Here is a 20108-nt window from a genome sequence, read left to right as displayed (position 1 = left end):
CAGAGGATCCATTAACATGGCGACTTTCACGTTTATACAGGGTGTTTGTGCGGATGGATATTGGAGGATTACCATATTAATAAGAGCAACTTACTAATGTACTTCATGTTCGAAAGGAACCGTAAACTACATCTACAAGCTTTAGTTCTTGCAGGCCCTCTTCGAGCTCGTGCATGACGCAGGACAGTATTTCCTGTGTGGGTATGTGCCCAGAGCTGCATGTGAAGGGGGATGGCTAGCCAATTCATAGGCAAATAAAATAGTCTGTATAACTTCAATAAGTGCTCAGCCAGCCCCCTTCGCACACAGCATAAGTAAACTGCTGACATAGGAAATGCATACTGGGTCAGGCATAAACCAGAAGACTTTCCAGGGCTACGGACCGGTCCATGTAGTTGAAGAGAAGGACACCCTGCCAAAAGTTTGTCAAGGATCCTATTCTGAAAAGTACCCGAAAGGTACACTTTATTAAGATTCAACTCCACTTTTCAGCAGAAAAACTCCATTAAAACGAATGCATGTGACTACTATAACCCAGCACCATTTACAAACTATAGGTTTATAATATACTAGCTGAAGAGCCCGGCGTTGCCCGGGCATAGTAAGTAACTGTGGTTAGTTATAACAAATTATAATGATTATATTGCACATAAAACATTTCACATCATATATTCAACACTACAGGTTTGCAACACAAATTAACTAAACAATTACCTAAGCATTGATAGTATTTTATTTTCAACTCATTCAAGAGCCTTTTGATAACCAAAACACTTTTGGTTTTTCCTTTCGGTGCAAAGATGAACAGATATTTGGCAGTTCCAACTCTTGAACAGGCCATGTAAAGTTGACCAAGAGAAAAGCATGGAGATTGCAAATCGATCCCTACTTCTTTCAAGAACTGTCCCTGAGCCTTGTTAATAGACATTGCAAATGCCAGTCGAAGAGGAAACTGGAGACGTTTAAAATCAAAAGGCAAATCAGATGGAATGAGTGGAATTCTTGGAATGAAAATGTCCTCTCCTTTGGCTCATCTTGTTGCTGAGTTGTGTATCTAATCCTATTCTGTGTGATACTGTCTGCTGAGCTGTGTATCTAATAATCCTATCCTGTGTGTTACTGTCTGCTCAGCTGTGTATCTAATAATCCGATCCTGTGTGATACCATCTGCTGAGCTGTGTACCTAATCCTATCCTGTGTGATACTGTCTGCTGAGCTATGTATCTAATCCTATCCTGTGTGATACTGTCTGCTGAGCTGTGTATCTAATCCTATCCTGTGTGATACAGTTTGCGGAGCTGTGTATCTAATCCTATCCTGTGTGATACTGACTGCTGAGCCAGGTATCTAATCATCTCCTGTGTATTATTGTCTACTGAGCTGTGTATCTCATCCTATTCTGTGTGATACTGAATGCTGAACGTGTATCTAATCCTATCCTGTGTGATGCTGGGCTCCCCCTGCAGTCTGTGTCAGAGGGTGGTCTGTGTTGGCACGGTAATAAATTGTGTTATTTCCAGCTTTACAGAAGGACGATAACACCATAGAAATGATAAGAATAATAGGGCTCAACTGTCTACAAGGAAAACTGTTGCTCATAACAACCAATCACAGCTCAGCTTCTTTTAAACTCTGGTGAAATGAAAGATGCTTAGTGATTGGTTGCTTTGTGGAGTGGTCGTGGCCGATACACACACACACACATTATATATATATATATATATATATATATATATATATATATATATATATATATATATATATATATATATATGTTATTGGCCAAAGAGCTCCAGCCTCAATTTATTACCTGATAAACGCACTCCTGTATATTAGGAGGAACAAAAAAAACACTTCCCCTAAATACCCAATAATTATATGTTAGCCTGTTAATAGCCCATCCAACAAAACAAAACAGCCAGCTCCAAAAGACATTGACTTTCTTCCAATGAAGTGTTTGAAACAGACAGGCAACGCTTCATCTAAAGATGAGGCCAAGAAACACACTGCAATTTGTCTTCAAGACATAGCCACTGATCTCATTTCTCCTGGCACGGAAGGGTCTTGCCAAAACTCATTTAGTCAAGTATTCAATTGTCATATAAACCTGCCAGATGCATTGCCTCCCTAGTTATGAAGCACATCTGCAAAAGAAGTTAGGCTTCCTGAAACACGGGCGCTTTATAATTTGCTCTAACAGCTTGAATAATATTGATCTGGCCCGTATGATTAAATGAGAGCTGCCAGATACCAAACTTCAGTATTATGTTTTATTTGGCCACCAGAATGACCCGCTTTTACAGCTCTCTGTGTAATCTAATGCATTTCTACAGAAGCTTAAAAACATCTGTGAAAACACTTCATAAGCACAAGAATTCGGGGAGAGCCACACGAGGAAGCACAGACATCATCATTGTGTCAAGTCTAAGTTTTTACAGGCTCTTGTGTCCAGTCAAAATTAATCTGTGATCATCAATAACGCTGGCATTGAAGCCTGTCATCAGTGTCTCACTCCACAAACTATATAATGTGCCACTTCCCCCATTATTTAAGAGGAGGGCTCATCTTAAAATGGGAAAAAATTGCAAAGTGCTTGTAAAACATGGTGAGTGGCTGCTTCTGTATTTAAAAGGAATCTGTCAGTAGGATCAACCAACCCTCCTAAGCAGTCTACATGGGCATGTAGGTCATAGGCATGATACCTTGAGATCCGAGAGCCGATGTCTTATTCAAGACAAAGCCACGTTTTTCTTATATGTAAATGAGCTAAGATCTATGGGCAGGACATAGATCTCCCTGACAATTTGTCTGCAGAGCTTATTTTAATAAAAGGAGGAGCTATCAGTGTGACACATGTTACTAAGAAAGAACAGCAAAACTGAACTTTATCCCTTTACAAACACATTTTCTGCAGCTCTCACAACTCTGCTGTAACCCTGTCTGCCTGTGAGCTGGAGGTTGAAGCTGAAAGGAACCTGCAGATGTGTCAGGTATAATCACACACAGCTCCGCAGTGAGATCAGGAGAGCAGAGGGCAGCCATTACACATCCCCCCTTTTTTACAATGGAGGCAGATTTTCATGCAGATCATTATCGAACCCATAGATCTTAGCTGCTCATTCACAAATTCCCAATAAATCCACATTTTTCTTACAACACATCTGATTGCAGATATGAAGGTATAATTACATCCAACTCTCCATGATGGCTTAGCAAGATTGATGCTAGTTAAAGATTTCCTTTATAGAAAAAAACAAAAACAAAACATTTTTATTAAGCCTTCACCCCATTGCCTAAATCCCACATATTGGCAAGATTGTAATCTGATCACACCAGATAGTGTACAGTTATTACCCAATAAAATATTATCTGCTGCTCACCACGAGACTGAGTAATAAGCCACAAATATATTTTTAAGAATTAATTCACATTCACTGAAATTAATGCTTATACAAGGTCCAAGTCATCCAGCCAAAGATCCGCCCATTTTCACTTTATTTTGAATAAGGCAAAGAGCAGGTTTTTCGCCAAGTCATAACTCGAGTGAACGTTTTATACTCTAAACATGCCTTTGTGGGTTTTAACCAGGCACTTTAGATTGAGGAAGAAAACTAAACAGATGCCAGCTGAATAACTGGCTGCTTTATAAAATGGCATTGGCACGTGGGCTACGTGTGATAGAAGGAAATTAGATTGTAAGCCTCAAAGCAGCAGAGTAACTGGATAGTGGTTATATGGGCAACAGGGTGGCTCAGTGGTTAGCATTGAACTGGTAGCATTTTTCAAATCCCACCAAGGACAACATCTGCAAGGAGTCCGTACAGTTGTGGCCAAAAGTATTGACACCCCTGCAATTCTGTCAGATAATACTCAGTTTCTTCCTGAAAATGATTGCAAACACAAATTCTTTGGTATTATCTTCATTTAATTTGTCTTAATTGAAAAAACACAAAAGAGAATGAAGCAAAAAGCAAAAAATTGATCATTTCACACAAAACTCCAAAAATGGGCCAGACAAAAGTATTGGCACCCTCAGCCTAATACTTGGTTGCACAACCTTTAGCCAAAATAACTGCGACCAACCGCTTCCGGTAACAATCAATGAGTTTCTTACAATGCCCTGCTGGAAATTTAGACCATTCTTCTTTGGCAAACTGCTCCAGGTCCCTGATATTTGAATGATGCCTTCTCCAAACTGCCATTTTTAGATCTCTCCACAGGTGTTCTATGGGATTCAGGTCTGGACTCATTGCTGGCCACCTTAGAAGTCTCCAGTGCTTTCTCTCAAACCATTTTCTAGTGCTTTTTGAAGTGTGTTTTGGGTCATTGTCCTGCTGGAAGACCCATGACCTCTGAGGGAGACCCAGATTTCTCACACTGGGCCCTACATTATGCTGCAAAATTTGTTGGTAGTCTTCAGACTTCATAATGCCATGCACACGGTCAAGCAGTCCAGTGCCAGAGGCAGCAAAGCAATCCCAAAACATCAGGGAACCTCCGCCATGTTTGACTGTAAGGACCGTGTTCTTTTCTTTGAATGCCTCTTTTTTTCTCCTGTAAACTCTATGTTGATGCCTTTGCCCAAAAAGCTCTACTTTTGTCTAGCTGACCAGAGAACATTCTTCCAAAACGTTTTAGGCTTTTTCAGGTAAGTTTTGGCAAACTCCAGCCCGGCTTTTTTATGTCTCGGTGTAAGAAGTGGGGTCTTCCTGGGTCTCCTACCATACAGTTCCTTTTCATTCAGACGCCGATGGATAGTACGGGTTGACACTGTTGTATCCTTGGACGGCAGGGTAGCTTGAACTTGTTTTGGATGTTAGTCGAGGTTCTTTATCCAACATCCACACAATCTTGCGTTGAAATCTCTTGTCAATTTTTCTTTTCCGTCCACATCTAGGGAGGTTAGCCACAGTGCCATGGGCTTTAAACTTCTTGATGACACTGCGAACGGTAGACACAGGAACATTCAGGTCTTTGAAGATGGACTTGTAGCCTTGAGATTGCTCATGCTTCCTCACAATTTGGTTTCTCAAGTCCTCAGACAGTTCTTTGGTCTTCTTTCTTTTCTCCATGCTCAATGTGGTACACACAAGGACACAGGACAGAGGTCGAGTCAACTTTAATCCATGTCAACTGGCTGCAAGTGTGATTTAGTTATTGCCAACACCTGTTAGGTGCCACAGGTAAGTTACAGGTGCTGTTAATTACACAAATTAGAGAAGCATCACATGATTTTTCGAACAGTGCCAATACTTTTGTCCACCCTCTTTTTTATGTTTGGTGTGGAATTATATCCAATTTGGCTTTAGGACAATTCGTGTTTTTTCATTTAAGACAAATTAAATGAAGATAATAATACCAAAGAATTTGTGTTTGCAATCATTTTCAGGAAGAAATTGAGTATTATCTGACAGCATTGCAGGGGTGTCAATACTTTTGGCCACAACTGTATGTTCTCCCTGTGTTTGCGTGGGCTTCCTCCGGATACTCCCGTTTCCTCCAAAGACATACTGATAGGGAATCTAAATAGTGAGCCCCATGGGGACAGAGATTACAATGTCTGTAAAGCGCTGTTGGTCCTACATTAGCAAAATAAATTATAATAATAATAATAGTAAAAGCCTCTCTTGCATCCATGTCTCGGGGCTACATGTCTGACAATTGACAGACTTTAGTTCTGTAAACAGCACTTATTCTGCAGGATGCCACTAGACATTCTACATAAATGAGCCATGCACTTCTATGGTTAAAATCCCATACTTACCAATTCACCACAGTGGACTTGACATGGGCCTTAAAAGGTAGATTCCTATTTTAGAAATTAAAGGAATATTTCCAGCTCTGTACACTATGGCCCACATTCATCATTTGCTTTTTTTTTTTTTTTTTTATGTCACTTTGCTTTTTCGTCTTGTGGTATTAGTTGCAATTTTTGACACCAAAATCATCAAAATGGTTCATGAATTTGGCAAAATTAAAAATAGTTTTCGTCCCTGTCCTGAACTGTTTGGGCTTATACCCATATGAGAGATAAAAAAGTTCCAATATCAAGACCGAAAAAAAACGGACGAGTGTCATGCGATTTTTTAATCGGAACATGTGTAATACGTATGCATTTATTTTCTCTGGAACTATTATTCTACAATCATTTACAGGACCATTTACAGTGCTGGCATACGCATGGTACGAGTGCTGTGCAATTTTTTTCTCGCATCCACTGACTTGCATTAGCGATTCTCGTCCGAGATTTCAGCTGAGAAAAAAAAATATTGCAGATGAGATGTAACCCATGGAATAACATTGGTCAGAGGGCAATCCAATTTTTTCTCAGATTGCACTCGTCCATTTTTCTCGCAAATGAGTATGAGCCCTTTATGTGACTTTTTGGTGCAAAAAGATGTATTTTGGGCCTCAGAAATTAAAAATTGCTCCGAAACAACAGTATACTCAAAATATATACCAAGGTGAGGACTGGAGTGACGTTATGACTTTAAAAATTCACAAATGATTTATCAGGTAAAAATATCTGGAATTGCTAAACTCTGCCTACAAAGCGGAAAACAAAACACTAACCCCTTTCTGCCACTGGACGGAGTAGTACGTCAGATGCAGCACCCCCGCTTTGATGTGGGCACCGGCGGTGAGCCCGCATCAAAGCCGGGACATGTGAGCTATTCTGAACAGGTTACATGTGCCTGCAATAGTCGCGGGTGGAATCGCGATCCGCCCGCGGCTATTAACTAGTTAAATGTCACTGTCAAACTTTGACAGCAGTATATAAGCGCTCCTGGCCATCCGGCTGGAAATGCGCTCATTGGTGACCCTAGACACGTGATCGGGGGTCATTGGTTCGTCGGCATAACTACCAAAGGTCTCCTTGAGACCTCTATGGTTGTTGATGACGGATTGCAATGAGCACCACCCTGTGGGCGGCGCTCATAGCAATGCAGTAATTCTGCTACATAGAGGTGATCTGAGCATCATCTCTATGTAGCAGAGCCGATCGAGCTATGGCAGCTTCTAACCTCCCATGGAGACTATTGAATCATGCCAAAAGTAAAAAAAAAAAAGTTTTTAAAACTATGAAAAAAAAACAAAAAATAAAAAGTTCAAATCACCTCCCTTTCGCCCCATTCAAAATAAAACAAAACAAAAAAAAAAAATCAAACCGACATATTTGGTATCGCCGCATTCAGAATTGCCCGATCCATCAATAAAAAAAAGGATTAACCTTATCGTTAAACGGCGTAGTGAGAAAAAAAATTAAAATTCCAGAATTACGTTTTTAGGTCGCCACGACATTGCATTAAAATGCAATAACGAGTGATCAAAAGATCGTATGTGCACAAAAATTGTATCATTAAAAAAGTCAGCTCAGTACGCAAAAAATAAGCCCTCATCCGTCCCAAGATCACGAAAAATAGCACAATTTATTTTTTTTATAAAACTTTGGAAATTTTTTTCACCACAGATAAAAAAGATCCTAGGCATGTTTGGTATCTATGAACTTGTAATAACCTGGAGAATAATAATGGCAGGTCACTGTTAGCATTTAGTGAACCTAGCAAAAAAGCCAAACAAAAAACAAGTGTGGGATTGCATTTTTTTTTTTTTTTACAATTTCACCGCACTTAGAATTTTTTTCTCCGTTTTCTGTTACACGACATGGAAAAACCAATGATGTTGGTCAAAAGTACAACTCGTCCTGCAAAAAATAAGTCCTCACATGGCCATATTGACAGAAAAATAAAGTTATGGCTCTGGGAAGAAGGGGAGCGAAAAACGAAAATGCAAAACAGGAAAAAGCTCCGGTCATTAAGGGGTTAAAAAAAACAGGTGCAAACCTAAAATAGTCTTCAGAAAACGAACAAATAGAATAAATTGGGTGCAAAAAAAAAAAAAATACGCAAAACACACAATGCTAGACAAAAAACAGGAGCAAAGGCAATGGTGAATTGAGGCCTAGGTACTTTCACAGTCATGTGGAGGTGTAAGGTGTTGAACCAAGCTAATATAAGACATACAGTTTATAGATTAACCTATGGGATCCCCCCTTATTGAGACAACAAGAGATCCCAGAAATCTGTGGGATGGGTGAGGTGGCCGAGGAATGAATGTGGATGTGGGAGCGCATGCGCAGCTCTTTTACTTTTATTTCATTTAAAAAGAGATTGTGCAAGTAGTGGACAACCCCTTTAATAACCTTAAAAAACAAAAAAAAAACAAATGTGCAAAGAAATGTCACCACTGAAATTTACAGCAAGAAGAACAATGAAGCTCACACAAAGTGGTTTATTTTCTAGTTTCTAAAGCTGGGACAACAAGAAATAAAAACTGTGGTTTTATCACATGTGACCACAATACTCACTGATGTCGATTTTACAGTCGTCTCTATAAATGTGTTACAGTATTTCCTCCAATATATTATAAATATACATACACACGCTAAATTGTTCTGTTCAGATTCTTTTGTTGTTGCAAGAGCTCGGCAGCTATTCCTATTGCCCCTCACTTTCCTAGGAAAAGCAAATGGTGCAAAAAGGAAGAATGTCTAACCTGCAGAAAAATGGAAGAATCCGTTCTATACTAGTGGAAATCCTCTTTACAGATCGTCTTCTGCTTTTTTTTATTGCAAAATTAAGTAGTCAGACATTCCTTTGTAGACAATTGTGGCTACGCAGGCAGCATTTTGGTTTGTACCCTTTTAACGTTCTTTTGGGTTTGTTTGTTTGATTTTTTAAGTGCCTTTCTCAATAAAACATTTGTATAAACACAATAAAATGGTTTACTGGGTAGCTGTCCTTCCAGGGAAGTTTTCAGACTAAGTAATCATTTGAGTTGCATCCCTCATTTTTCACCAGTTTTCTCCTCTGCGGGCTCTCCATCAGCCAACTCTGAGATAGTGGGCTAGCTGCTATTATGTCTCCTATACACAGCACACACAGAGAAGGATCTGTAGAAGCTCATACCAGCGCGAAACGGCCGTTGTCCAGCTTGTTCCACGCAAAACTCTCCTGCCTGTTTTTTTAATGTGATTCCAAAAAAGGACATTTCACTAGGAACTGTGGGTGCCACCCTTATTCTTATTTTATGACAGAGATTTCATTCCTACCTTTCTTGCTCTGTAGCAAACGGACAGAAGCAACCACAGAATGAGAGACGGTATACAGCAGTACTGAGCTGTGTGGCTCTGAATCCTGAATTCGAGTGAAACACATTTGCGGAAAGCTTCAGCACAGTCTGGCACTCTCTCATTGTGCCAAGCGCTTCTCATTCCTTATGATCTTTTCTCTCTCTAAACAGTATAATAGAAGGTGAAATCTGATTTCTTATTGTCACGGCAGCTTGAAAATCAGCCTAAATCTGTCTTAGTTCGTCTGACTGAGGAGGAATTCAGGAGGCAGGCAAAAGGGAAGAATTGTCTTATAAAACAAGGAAGAACTATATTTCTCTGGTAAGTTAGATTACAAAGTTTCTTAGAGTCACTGACCATCTAAACTGCAATTATTTCTACATGCATTATAAAATTTAATTAAAACAAACACACAATCATATACACTAAATACTACTACCGTACTAGTTATGCATCATTTAAAAAATACTACAAAAATCAATGTAACTTGTCATCAACATGTCAAATGTAAGAAAACATTCCATCATAAAAATAAAACTCGAGTGTCACCAGTTTACTTTTTGCCCTTTGGAGTAAGTAATCTTTGCCCCTGGTAAATGACGGATATGGGCTATATGAATTGGTTACTCTTAGTCTGACATTGTAGCTCACACGTATATGTGGTGTCCTTTGTAAAACGCAAACACGAAAAATTATAGAAACAAGTATCAAAAATGTGAACCTGAAAAAGGTTGCATGTTTCATATATGGTGGGATTGCAGTAAGATTAAACCATTTTGGGAAAAAGTATTCTACAAATATCTAATTACTGGAGGCAGAGCTGAGAATGATCCTTAAATTGCTCTTCTTTCTATTCTACCTTCCTCGATAAGTTGTCAAAAGACAGACATATTCTGCTTTTGCTTAACAGCTGCTCGCGCAGTGAGTCCATGTTATTGGAAATGGTTTCAAACACCTACTATAACAGACTGGTATAAGGAAATGGTTAATATTTGCAGAATGGAAGAACTTTCTGTTGAATGTATTGGAATTTCTGACAAATTTATGGGAAGATGGAGTGTTTAGGATTTTGTTTCAGGATTCATAGGACTTTTATAGACTACTTCATTAAGTGGTGTGAAACCTGTCGGGTCAGACCTGGATTGGTGCTGGCTGTTGTGCGATGGACTATAAAGTGAGTTACATGTATTCGTATGCCGATTTTCCCTCTTCCCTTCCCCCCTTCTTTTTCCTTTTCTTTGTTCCTTTTTCTTTCGGAATCCTTTTATGGGTTCTTCTTTTGTTATCATAGAAGCATAATGAAGTTTTCATAGTCTTCGTTATACTTAAAGCTTCAATAATAGAAAGGTTATTTCTATATAAGAGAATTATCTTACTGCTGGATGATGGTCTTTTATGACCAAATGTTATATTGCAATATGTCTGTTATACCTTTATTTGTTCAACTTGATTTTTAATAAAAAGAGATTGAACATAAAAATATGCAGAGACCCTTCTAACCAGTGCAATGATTCACCTGATTTTGCTGGTCGACTACAAAGATAGGAAGCGGCTGATCTACCATGATATTCTACATCACAAATAGAGCACCAAAGCTGTCAGGGCTTACTATACCAGGGTCTGTCCACAATCATTTTTCTTTCTTTTCTATTGGTGGAATATGTAGGGAGTATTGCTATTGACTCCAGCTGTAAAAGGTTTGGTTTTTGCTATGTTTTTCTTTTAGGGTGTACTATGTATAGCAAAATGTTGCAGACTATGCTTCCTTATATACAGAAAAAAAAAAAAAATCTATATACACATGTAATTAAAGGATATTCAAAGAGGAACTTTCACAAAAGCTTTCATGTTGAGCTAGACACAATGTAATAGTGATTGCAGTGGCTTTTTTTCTTTTATCTCGCCTCTCCATTGCAGAGATATTAGCAATCAAAGTATTTGCCACATAATGACTTATGTCCAAGTGGGCGTTCTCAGACCACAAATCATACAGTGTACGCTAATATTTGCTCAATGGACAGGCGAAATTTAAAAAATAAAAAAAAGTTTTTATTTCGCTCTGCAGCCACTGCTACCGCCTGTGTCTAGTTCAACATGTATGCAAAATTCAGTGAACGGTCCTCTAAGAGTACCAGCCAAATCTGTCAAAAGTACAAGGCACCCTTTTGGCATGTCCAGGGTGCATGGTGACTTAACAGATACAATCCACACACGAGCCAGGAGCTTTGCTTAGCCTGAGAACAACGAAAAAATGACTGAACAGAGCCCATTACTTCTTCATTCAGAGAGAGCTAGAACACATGAATACAAAACAATCAAACCCATTCTACGTCTGCTACTAGGATAACCCCTTCTTGATCTACAGTGCCTTGCGAAAGTATTCAGCCCCCTGGAACTTTTCAACCTTTTCCCACATATCATGCTTCGCACAGAAAGATACCAAATGTAAATTTTTGGTGAAGAATCAACAAGTGGAACACAATTGTGAAGTTGAACGAAATTTATTGGTTATTTTACATTTTTGTGGAAATTCAAAAACTGAAAAGTGGGGCGTGCAATATTATTCGGCCCCTCTAACTTCTGTAACTTAATACTTTGTTGCGCCACCTTTTGCTGCGATTACAGTTGCAAGTCGCTTGAGGTATGTCTCTATCAGTTTTGTACATCGAGAGACTGAGGCTGTGTGCACACGCTGCGGATTTTGCTGCGGTCCAGCAGCGGTTTTGGCCACTGCGGACCCGCAGCAGTTTTTGCTGCGGTGTACAGTACCATGATTCCCTATGGGAATCAAAAACCGCAATGCAGACGGTGCAGAATTTTACGCGCGGATTATCTGCGGTTTTCAATCAGCAGAAAGAACCGACATGTCAATTCTTTCTGCGGATTCTGCTGCGGTTTGGCATCTCCTCCATTGAGGAGATGAAAAACCGCAGGGCAAAACAGCAGAGCAATCCGCAGGTAAAACCGCAGGTATTTTGACCTGCGGTTTCACCTGCGGATTTTACAAAATCCGCACCTAATCCGCAGCGTGTGCACACAGCCTGAAATTCTTGCCCATTTTTCCTTGGCAAACAGCTCGAGATCAGTGAGATTTAATGGAGATCATTTGTGAACAGCAGTTTTCAGCTCTTTTCACAGAGCACTGTAAAGGTTTGGCCCCGATAAAAGAAAAAAGCCTATACTCGCCTCCCATGCCGATGCATTTCCAGCGGTGACGGAATTTGCGGTCCCGGGGATTGTGTGCGGTTGTATGACATGTGAGCCTGGACATGAAAAGGACATGAAGAGGAAGTCCGAGATCAGCCGCAGCCCAAACTTCCTCTTCATGTTCAATTTGTACGAAGGCGGAGACAGTGACGCCAGCACTGATTGGGTGCCAGGCTCACGTATCATACAACCGCATGACAGCCCCGGTATCGCGGGAATAGTGCCAGCACGGGAGGCAAGTTTAAGTATTTTTTATTTTATTGGGGTCAAGTGTGGGGTATGAGAAGGAGTTGACCAAGTAGTCGACAACTTCTATACGGATCTATGCAGAGGGAGAGAGTTGGCCATACATAACCTACCTGATCTACATCATAAACTTTCTGACCTCATTGTCTTTGCATTGATGTCTTGACAATCCTCAAAACAACTTCCCTATCTTAGCGCCAACAAAAAGCTTTTCAAAAGAAGCAAGTTTCAGAAATAAAACTTTTGTAAATCCCAACCACTAACATGCCTGGTTGAGACTAATGCCATAACCCTTTAACAACATACAGCAATTGGTATGAAACTAGCACATGGCACAGCAAATCCGCCAGCAGAGAGAACAAAGTGCAAGAACAGAGCCATAGCCCGTGGCAACTATAATGTTGTTCTCCTCTGTGCTGTGGCTTTCTGCAAGTACTATGGCAGCTAGTCCAGCTCTGAACAACCAGTGCTTCCATAGCCAGGCGGCAGCCTTACCTCCACAATGTCAGAGTTGGTTCTGCTCTCATGTGGTTCATTGTATTCTGTGTATTTCAGGAGGACTTTATCCATGTCAGTGCTCGCGTACTGAAACAGCTTGTTAGAGCCATTAAAAATAATCAGTGCAATTTCACAGTCACATAGTACACTGAGCTCGTAGGCCTTCTTCATTAACCCAAATTTCCTTTTGGTAAATGTCACCTGTAGACAAAAAGGAAAATTTAAAAATAAATAAATTATATATTTCAGAAACTATTGTCCTACAACAGAATGAGGAATCTGTGAACTCAAAATACGGTCTGCCAAGCATCCAAAGTACGAACATAGACAAACGTAGTATAATTGCGGTTTATTGCGTCAATGCGTTTGAAAGATCCAGGACCTCTTCATCAGGACAAAATCACAGCAAGGATTACAATTCAAAAAGTGCGGAAATATATGGGCAATACATTTAAAAAAGGCACGCAGCAACAGACCTCTGGGAACCATATGATGCAGCGACACAGTGACAAATACACAAAATAAAACAGTATGCGTACTCTTTAAAAGAACAATAACTGCAGGAATAATTGGTATATAGCACATCTGTAAAGCACACATAAAAGACAAAAAAAATAATATATTTATTAAAAAGAAATTAAAAACTGGGAATGTGAGGTTCTTGTATGCAAAAGGAAGTGACCTCATTTTTTATCATATGAGTATTCAGAGTGCATGTTAAACTTGCTAGGGGTATGGGCCACTGGAGATCATGATATCAAATGAAATCGCAGAAAAGGTTAGTTAGCAAAGGAAAAAAAATAAAAGGAGAAAGGAAGGAGAAAAGAGAGTGAAAAAGGAATTGACTTTATTCTTTATAGTGTTGGTGTTCAGAGCGCCTGTTAAACTTGTGCATTCTAGTGGTGTGTGCCACTAGAGATAGCGATGTGAAATGGAAACGCAGAAAAGGGGTTCGCAAAGAAAAAAAACCATTAAGGGTAAGTTCACACGTTTTTTCTTTCTGCAGCAAAACCTCATCTCTTGGCAGAAAAGAAGTTGCAGAAAAAAAAAGCAGGTTTTCCTTGTTTTTTCTTGCTATAGCTTGGGCATGCTAGATTTGTCTATTGTGCATGCTGATAAAGTTGGTGTTGAAAAAAAAAAAGTCCTATTCTATAGAATCAGGATTTGGCACAAAAAATAAGCAGCAAAACCTGACACTTACGTTTTTGGTGCGTTTTTTTTCACTTTTTTTTTACCAACCATTCATGTCAATGGGTAAAAAAACACGAAAAGAAGTGACATGCTCCATTGTGTAAAAAAACGTGCAAAAGTACAAAATACTGAGGACCAAAAAAAAAATAATGTGTGTGCATGAGATTTGTGACATCTCAGACTTTGCTGGTACTGTAAAACAGCTGAAAATTTGCATTAAAAACCGCATAAAAAAAGTTGCAAAAACGCCTAGTGTGACAATAATACTTTTCAGAATGGTCTGATTGTTAAAGGGAATCTGTCAGCAGGTTTTTCAACGTAATCTGACAGAAACCAGATGTAGCGACAGAGGCCCTGATTCCAGTGATGCATCACTTAGTTTACTGGGTGCAGCATTTATGATAGCGTCACAGTCATCTCTGCTCCAGAGTTAGCAGATCTCAGTTGTTGATCTGTTTATAACCCACCCACTCCACAGCTTTCGGTGTGCATTGTACAGTGAGAGAGCTGCTCATCAATGCTGAGGACGGGGTTGGACTAGAAGGCTCATGGCAACTTTTCCTTAAGTGATAATGTCCTGCTAATAAAATGGTTAATGATTATACTGAAGCAGCAAAAACACAGTGAAGAAAGTGACACATCACTGTTCTCAGGGTCTCTGTCCCTAAATCATGGTGCTCTCAGATTAAATGGAAAAACCTCTGCTGAGAATAACAAAAAGGGCTGACAAAAAAAAGCGTCAAGTTACAGCAAGTTATATATTAACTGGCGATGGGCACTAATAGGCCATGTCCACATGGTGTTTCTTTTACGTGGATTTGGAACAGTTGTAAAATCAATACAAAAAAAAGTCCATGTGAATAAACCTCACCGTAAATGTTCAGGTACTCTAAGACACAGAGTACATTGCATCTGGACATAATCCTGGGAAGAGAGGCTGTAAAAGCTTCATTTAGAACTACTTTAGAACCCATGTGGTCGGAGGCAGCCATCACTTTCTATTTATCTGTGCTAGGACAGAGATGGTTTTTTCTAGATTGGATGGAATGTGAAGGCTGAGGCCTCTCAGGGCCACCGATTGTCTGCAGCGGACTTTAAGACTCTCCACTGGAAGAAGCAGCCAGAAGACCAGTGGTGGACATGGTTTAGAGCAGTGGTCCCCAACCTTTTTTGCACCAGGGACCGGCTTCAAGCAAGACAATTTTTCCATGGCCCGGTGGGGTGGGGCAAAGGGGTGGGTCAGGGGCGGGGCTTTGGTCATATGAGGGCGGGGTATATACAGTATGATGGCTCCACACCTGTAATCCCCAAATATAAAGTATGATGGCTCCACACCTGTAATCCCCCATATACAGTATGATAGCCCCACACATATACACAGTATATAGCTTAGCTCAGGGATGCTCATCTACACAATATACAGCTCTGTTCACAGTATATAGCTCAGGACGGAGATGCTCACCTATACAGTATAGAGCAGCTATCACAGGCGCACGAGTCCTTACTGACTGAGCGAGCTCCTGAATGCGCACCTTCCATCTTCTAAGCCTGCCCCACGCTGCCCTTATGCACCAATCAGCAACAGGCCAATTGCAGCCTGGCAGCCAAAGCACGGAGCTGCACAACCAATGAGCGGCTGCAGCTCCCAGAAACTGCCACTCCCCTGACCCTCCCACTACTACACAGAGGACCTTCCAAGTGCAAACTCGCGCCCCGGCACACGGAAAATTAAAGGGGCCGGCAGCCGCTGCAGATCAGTCAGTGCCTAGTGCTGGTCTGTGGCGGCGCCGCGGACGGTCAAAAAACCCCCAAACGGCCCGGTCCTGGTCCGCGGACCGGTGGTTGGGGACCCCTGGTTTAGAGTACAGAGAAGTAGCAATGGTCAAATGAGTGTATAATTTTTTCTATTACTTTCCCACTGTCTTTGGTGTTAGAGTGTATTTTAAACTAGTGGATGACTGCTTTACTAAACAAGAGGCCACAATCTAAATTGCAGGTAAACTTTCTAAACTCCATCACACAAAATACTACTGTGATTCATCATTTGTATAGTCAGTCACAACGGTCTGGACCTACGCTTGACCTTTTAGGCTCTGTCAGTTTGCCTTGGTGTACTTTAGTTTTTACTGTACAGGAAAGAGCAACAGTCTTCACTTTACAATAAAGAAGGCCATCACAAATAAATTATTAAATCACTGGTCAAAAATAAAGGGAACACTTAAACAACCCAATGTAAATCCAAGTCAATCACACTTCTGTAAAATCAGCCTGTCCAGTTATGAAGCAACACTGATTGTCAATCAATTTCTCCTGCTGTTGTGCAAATGGATCAGACAACACGTAGCAATAATCGGCAATTAGCAAGACAACCCCTATAAAGGAGTGGTTCTGCAGGGGCTGACCATAGACCAATTCTCTGTTCTCATCCTTTTTTGGTTGTTTTGGTCACTTTTGCATTTTGTCATTGCTCTCAGCAACAGCAGAATGAGATGGTGACTACATAGCACAAAAGTTGCTCAGGTAGTAAAGCTCATCCAGGATGGCACATCAATAGGAGCTGTGGCAAGAAGGGTAGCTGTGCTTGTCAGCACAGTGTCCAGAGCATGGAGCAGATAACAGGAAATAGGTCAGTTGTGGCAAGAAGGGTAGCTGTGTCTGTCAACACAGTGTCCAGAGCACGGAGCAGATACCAAGAGACAGGTCAGTACACCAGGAGTTGTGGAGGGGGCCTTAGGAGGGCAACAACCCAGCAGCAGGACTGCTACCTCCTCCTTTGTGAAAGGAGGAACAAGAGGAGCAGTGCAAGAGCCCTGCAAAATGACCTCCAGCAGGCCACCAACATCCATGTGTCTTCTCAAACTGTCAGAAACTGACTCCATGAGGGAGGTATAAAGGCCCAACATCTACAAGTGGGTGTTGTGTTTACAGCCCAACACCGTGCAGGGCGACTGGCATTTGCCAGAGAACACCAAGACTGGCAGATTTGACATTGGTGCCCTATGCTCTTCACAGATGAGAGCAGGTTCACACTAGGCACATGTGACAGATGTAACTTAGTCTGGAGACGCCGTGGAGAACGTTCGGCTGCCTACAACATCCTCCAGCAAGACCGGTGTGGCTGTGGTTCATTAATGGTGTGGGGAGGCATTTCTTGGGAGGACTGCACAGCCCTCCTTATGTTAGCCAGAGGTACCTGAACTGTAATTAGGTACCAGGATTAGATCCGCAGACCCACTGTGAGACCATGTGCAGGTGCACTGGGTCCTGGGTTCCTTCTGATGCATGACAATATGCTAGGCCTCATGTGGCTGAAATGTGTCAGCAGTTCCTGCATGATGAAGGCATTGATGCTATGGACTAGCCTGCCTGCTCCCCAGACCTGAATCCAATTGAGCACATCTGGGACATCATGTCTCGTTCCATCCACCAATGCCACATTGTACCACAATTGTTCAGCAGTTGACTGATGCTTTAATCCAGGTCTGGGAGGCAATCCCTAAGAAGAATATCCTCCACATCATCAGACGCATGTCGAGGCATTGGTCATACAGGCACGGGGAGGCCACACACTCTATTGAGCATCATTTCCTTGTCTTGAGGCATTTCCACTGAAGTTGTATCATCCTGTAATTTGATTTTTAACTTTGATTTTGAGTATAATTCCAAATCCAGACCAACATGGGATATTAACTTTGTTTTACATTGATCATTGCTATGTTTTATTGTTCTCAACGTATTCCACTATGTAATGAATAAAGATTTGCAACTGGGATATTTCAATCAGTGATATCTAGGATGTGGTATTTTAGTGCTCCCTTTATTTTTTTGAGCAGTGTATATATAGACACAATTTTTATACATATATTTTTTTTTTATTACTTTCTACATTGAATGGAGATATAGCTCAGGAAATCTCAACATACACTGCCCATGAAAGGCTGAGGTACAACATTTGCTAGCCCAAGTGTGCAAAGTCCGGCCAGACTATATTGTCAGCACTTTCACTTCACACCCTGTAGTCTGATAGTAAAGATATATTACACACTTATTGCTCATTGTGAAGACGGAAAAACCTCCTTTGCTGAAGGTCATTGATAAAGAACGTGTGTGTGTGTGTGTGTGTGTGTGTGTGTGTGTGTGTGTGTAGGTAGAACATCCCCTTTGTATTCAGTACCTGTCTGTTCCGTTCATCCATTATCCGTGTAATCTGTATTTTCTTCCTCCCCATTGTCACTTTCTTTCCCTTTCACAATCCACAATAAATGTTCTAATCCAGAAAGGCGGCAGTCTCCTGAATCCTAACGCATGGTCAGCAGCTTTCTGTAATTGCTTTCCCGTGCAGCCCAAGGCTTCTATTTCTTAGCCAAAAACCTAGAAGAGCAATTTGGAAATAGAAATTAATATGAAGTTTTTTGCACAGTAGATGCTGAAAAAAAAAGTTAACCCGCCATACACACACACACATAGGGACCACATACAATAATGAAGCTAAATATAACTATAAAACAGCAGGTAAAGTGGTTACATAAGCAAAAGCAATTACTAGTGAATTGAAAGGAAGCAGAACAAGAAAACACATTTTTCCTTTAAAAAAAATAAATAATTTAATACTGCCATGACACCTGCCGTGCTTAAGAAATATACATTCAAGAAAAAAAACAGTAATTATACGGAGTAACAAATGACTTAGTTGTGGCGTAAGATATGACTTATTGAAATCAACTTGAAGAGAAAAGAAGCGTGACCTATATTTTCTTTCAAGCATCTGTGTGACAGTCATCAATCAGCAGTGTACTGAAGGTTGTATATCAGAGGATCTAGCGATCTGGGCCTAGTCACAGCTGGAGCTCTCCAAATCCAGCCCCCCCCCCACTGCACATCCCTCCATTGTAAGCTCTGAGGTAGCCCCAAAGTTGAAGCAGGAAAAGAAAAGTGCCAGAGCTCATCAGATCATTTGCATGCTGCTGCCTAGAATTATTTATCATGCAAAGTGTGTGATGTTTCACAGACTGTAAGCAGATGTAAAGCTGCGGGAGACATGTGGACAATGTCTGGTGAGAATTTATTCTTTGCAGCGCTTGTCTTAACTATTTCGGTTCAAAAAAGAAAAGCCGAATCCCACCTGGAATCCCTTACAGACAGGTGTCGCCTACTCCGCTCACTATGGGTTATACAAGGGGTATTACGTAATTTTCTAGCATAGTTTGCAAAAGATTCATCAGGACTGGCATTGTGCACACCAGTCTTACTAAACAGTGTCGCTGGAATATCATGCGCCTAATTCACCAAGAAGCCAGCTTCCCAACTGGCGCGGCCAGGAATGTACTTCAGTCCGCGACTGGGGAACATTTATGGAGTAAGTTACGTCTGTCTCGCCCATCTCAACCATGCTACGCGCACCTCGCCCATGCTACAGCAACCAAAACGCAAAAGACGCAATATTTTACTAACTTCCAAGTTGTGCAAAACTATTGGTGTTTCCTGCCAGAATTCTTAGAATGGTAGAGTTGGAAGGGACCTCCTGGGCCGTCTGGTCCATCTGGTCCAACCCCCTGCTCAAAGCAGGATTCGCTAAATCATCCCAGACAGATGTCTGTCCAGCCTCTGTTTGAAGACTCCCATTGAAGGAGAACTCACCACCTCTTGTGGCAGCCTGTTCCACTCATAGATCACCCTGTCTAAAAGTTTTTTCTAATATCTAATCTGTGTCTCCTCCCATTCAGTTTCATCCCATTGCTTCTAGTCTTTCCTTGTGCAAATGAGAATAAAGATGATCCTTCTACAACAGGGGTGGGGAATATTTTTTCTGCCAAGGGCCATTTGGATATTTATA

The 20108-nt window shown here is 40.9% G+C and overlaps 1 protein-coding gene across 10 annotated transcripts in view; it reads right to left on the bottom strand.

Annotated features, from left to right (window-relative positions):
• Positions 1–20108, bottom strand: part of MEF2A (myocyte enhancer factor 2A) — a 206480-nt gene that overhangs the window by 91167 nt on the left and 95205 nt on the right. For all 10 annotated transcript variants that reach the window (XM_073568789.1, XM_073568793.1, XM_073568783.1 and 7 more), the window contains exons 2-3: positions 18450–18646; positions 13082–13285 (exon numbers count right to left, since the gene is read on the bottom strand). In XM_073568789.1, coding sequence (XP_073424890.1) covers positions 13082–13285; positions 18450–18503 — 258 coding nt within the window. In that variant the 5' untranslated portion in view covers positions 18504–18646. The remainder of the gene's footprint in view (positions 1–13081; positions 13286–18449; positions 18647–20108) is intronic.

The sequence above is a fragment of the Dendrobates tinctorius genome, unplaced genomic scaffold (assembly GCF_039654945.1).
Source record: "Dendrobates tinctorius isolate UK_male_01 unplaced genomic scaffold, ASM3965494v1 ptg000022l, whole genome shotgun sequence".
Taxonomy (NCBI): domain Eukaryota; kingdom Metazoa; phylum Chordata; class Amphibia; order Anura; family Dendrobatidae; genus Dendrobates; species Dendrobates tinctorius.
The sequence above is the reverse complement of the archived record's forward strand: the minus strand, read 5'-3'. Positions and strand labels throughout refer to the sequence as shown.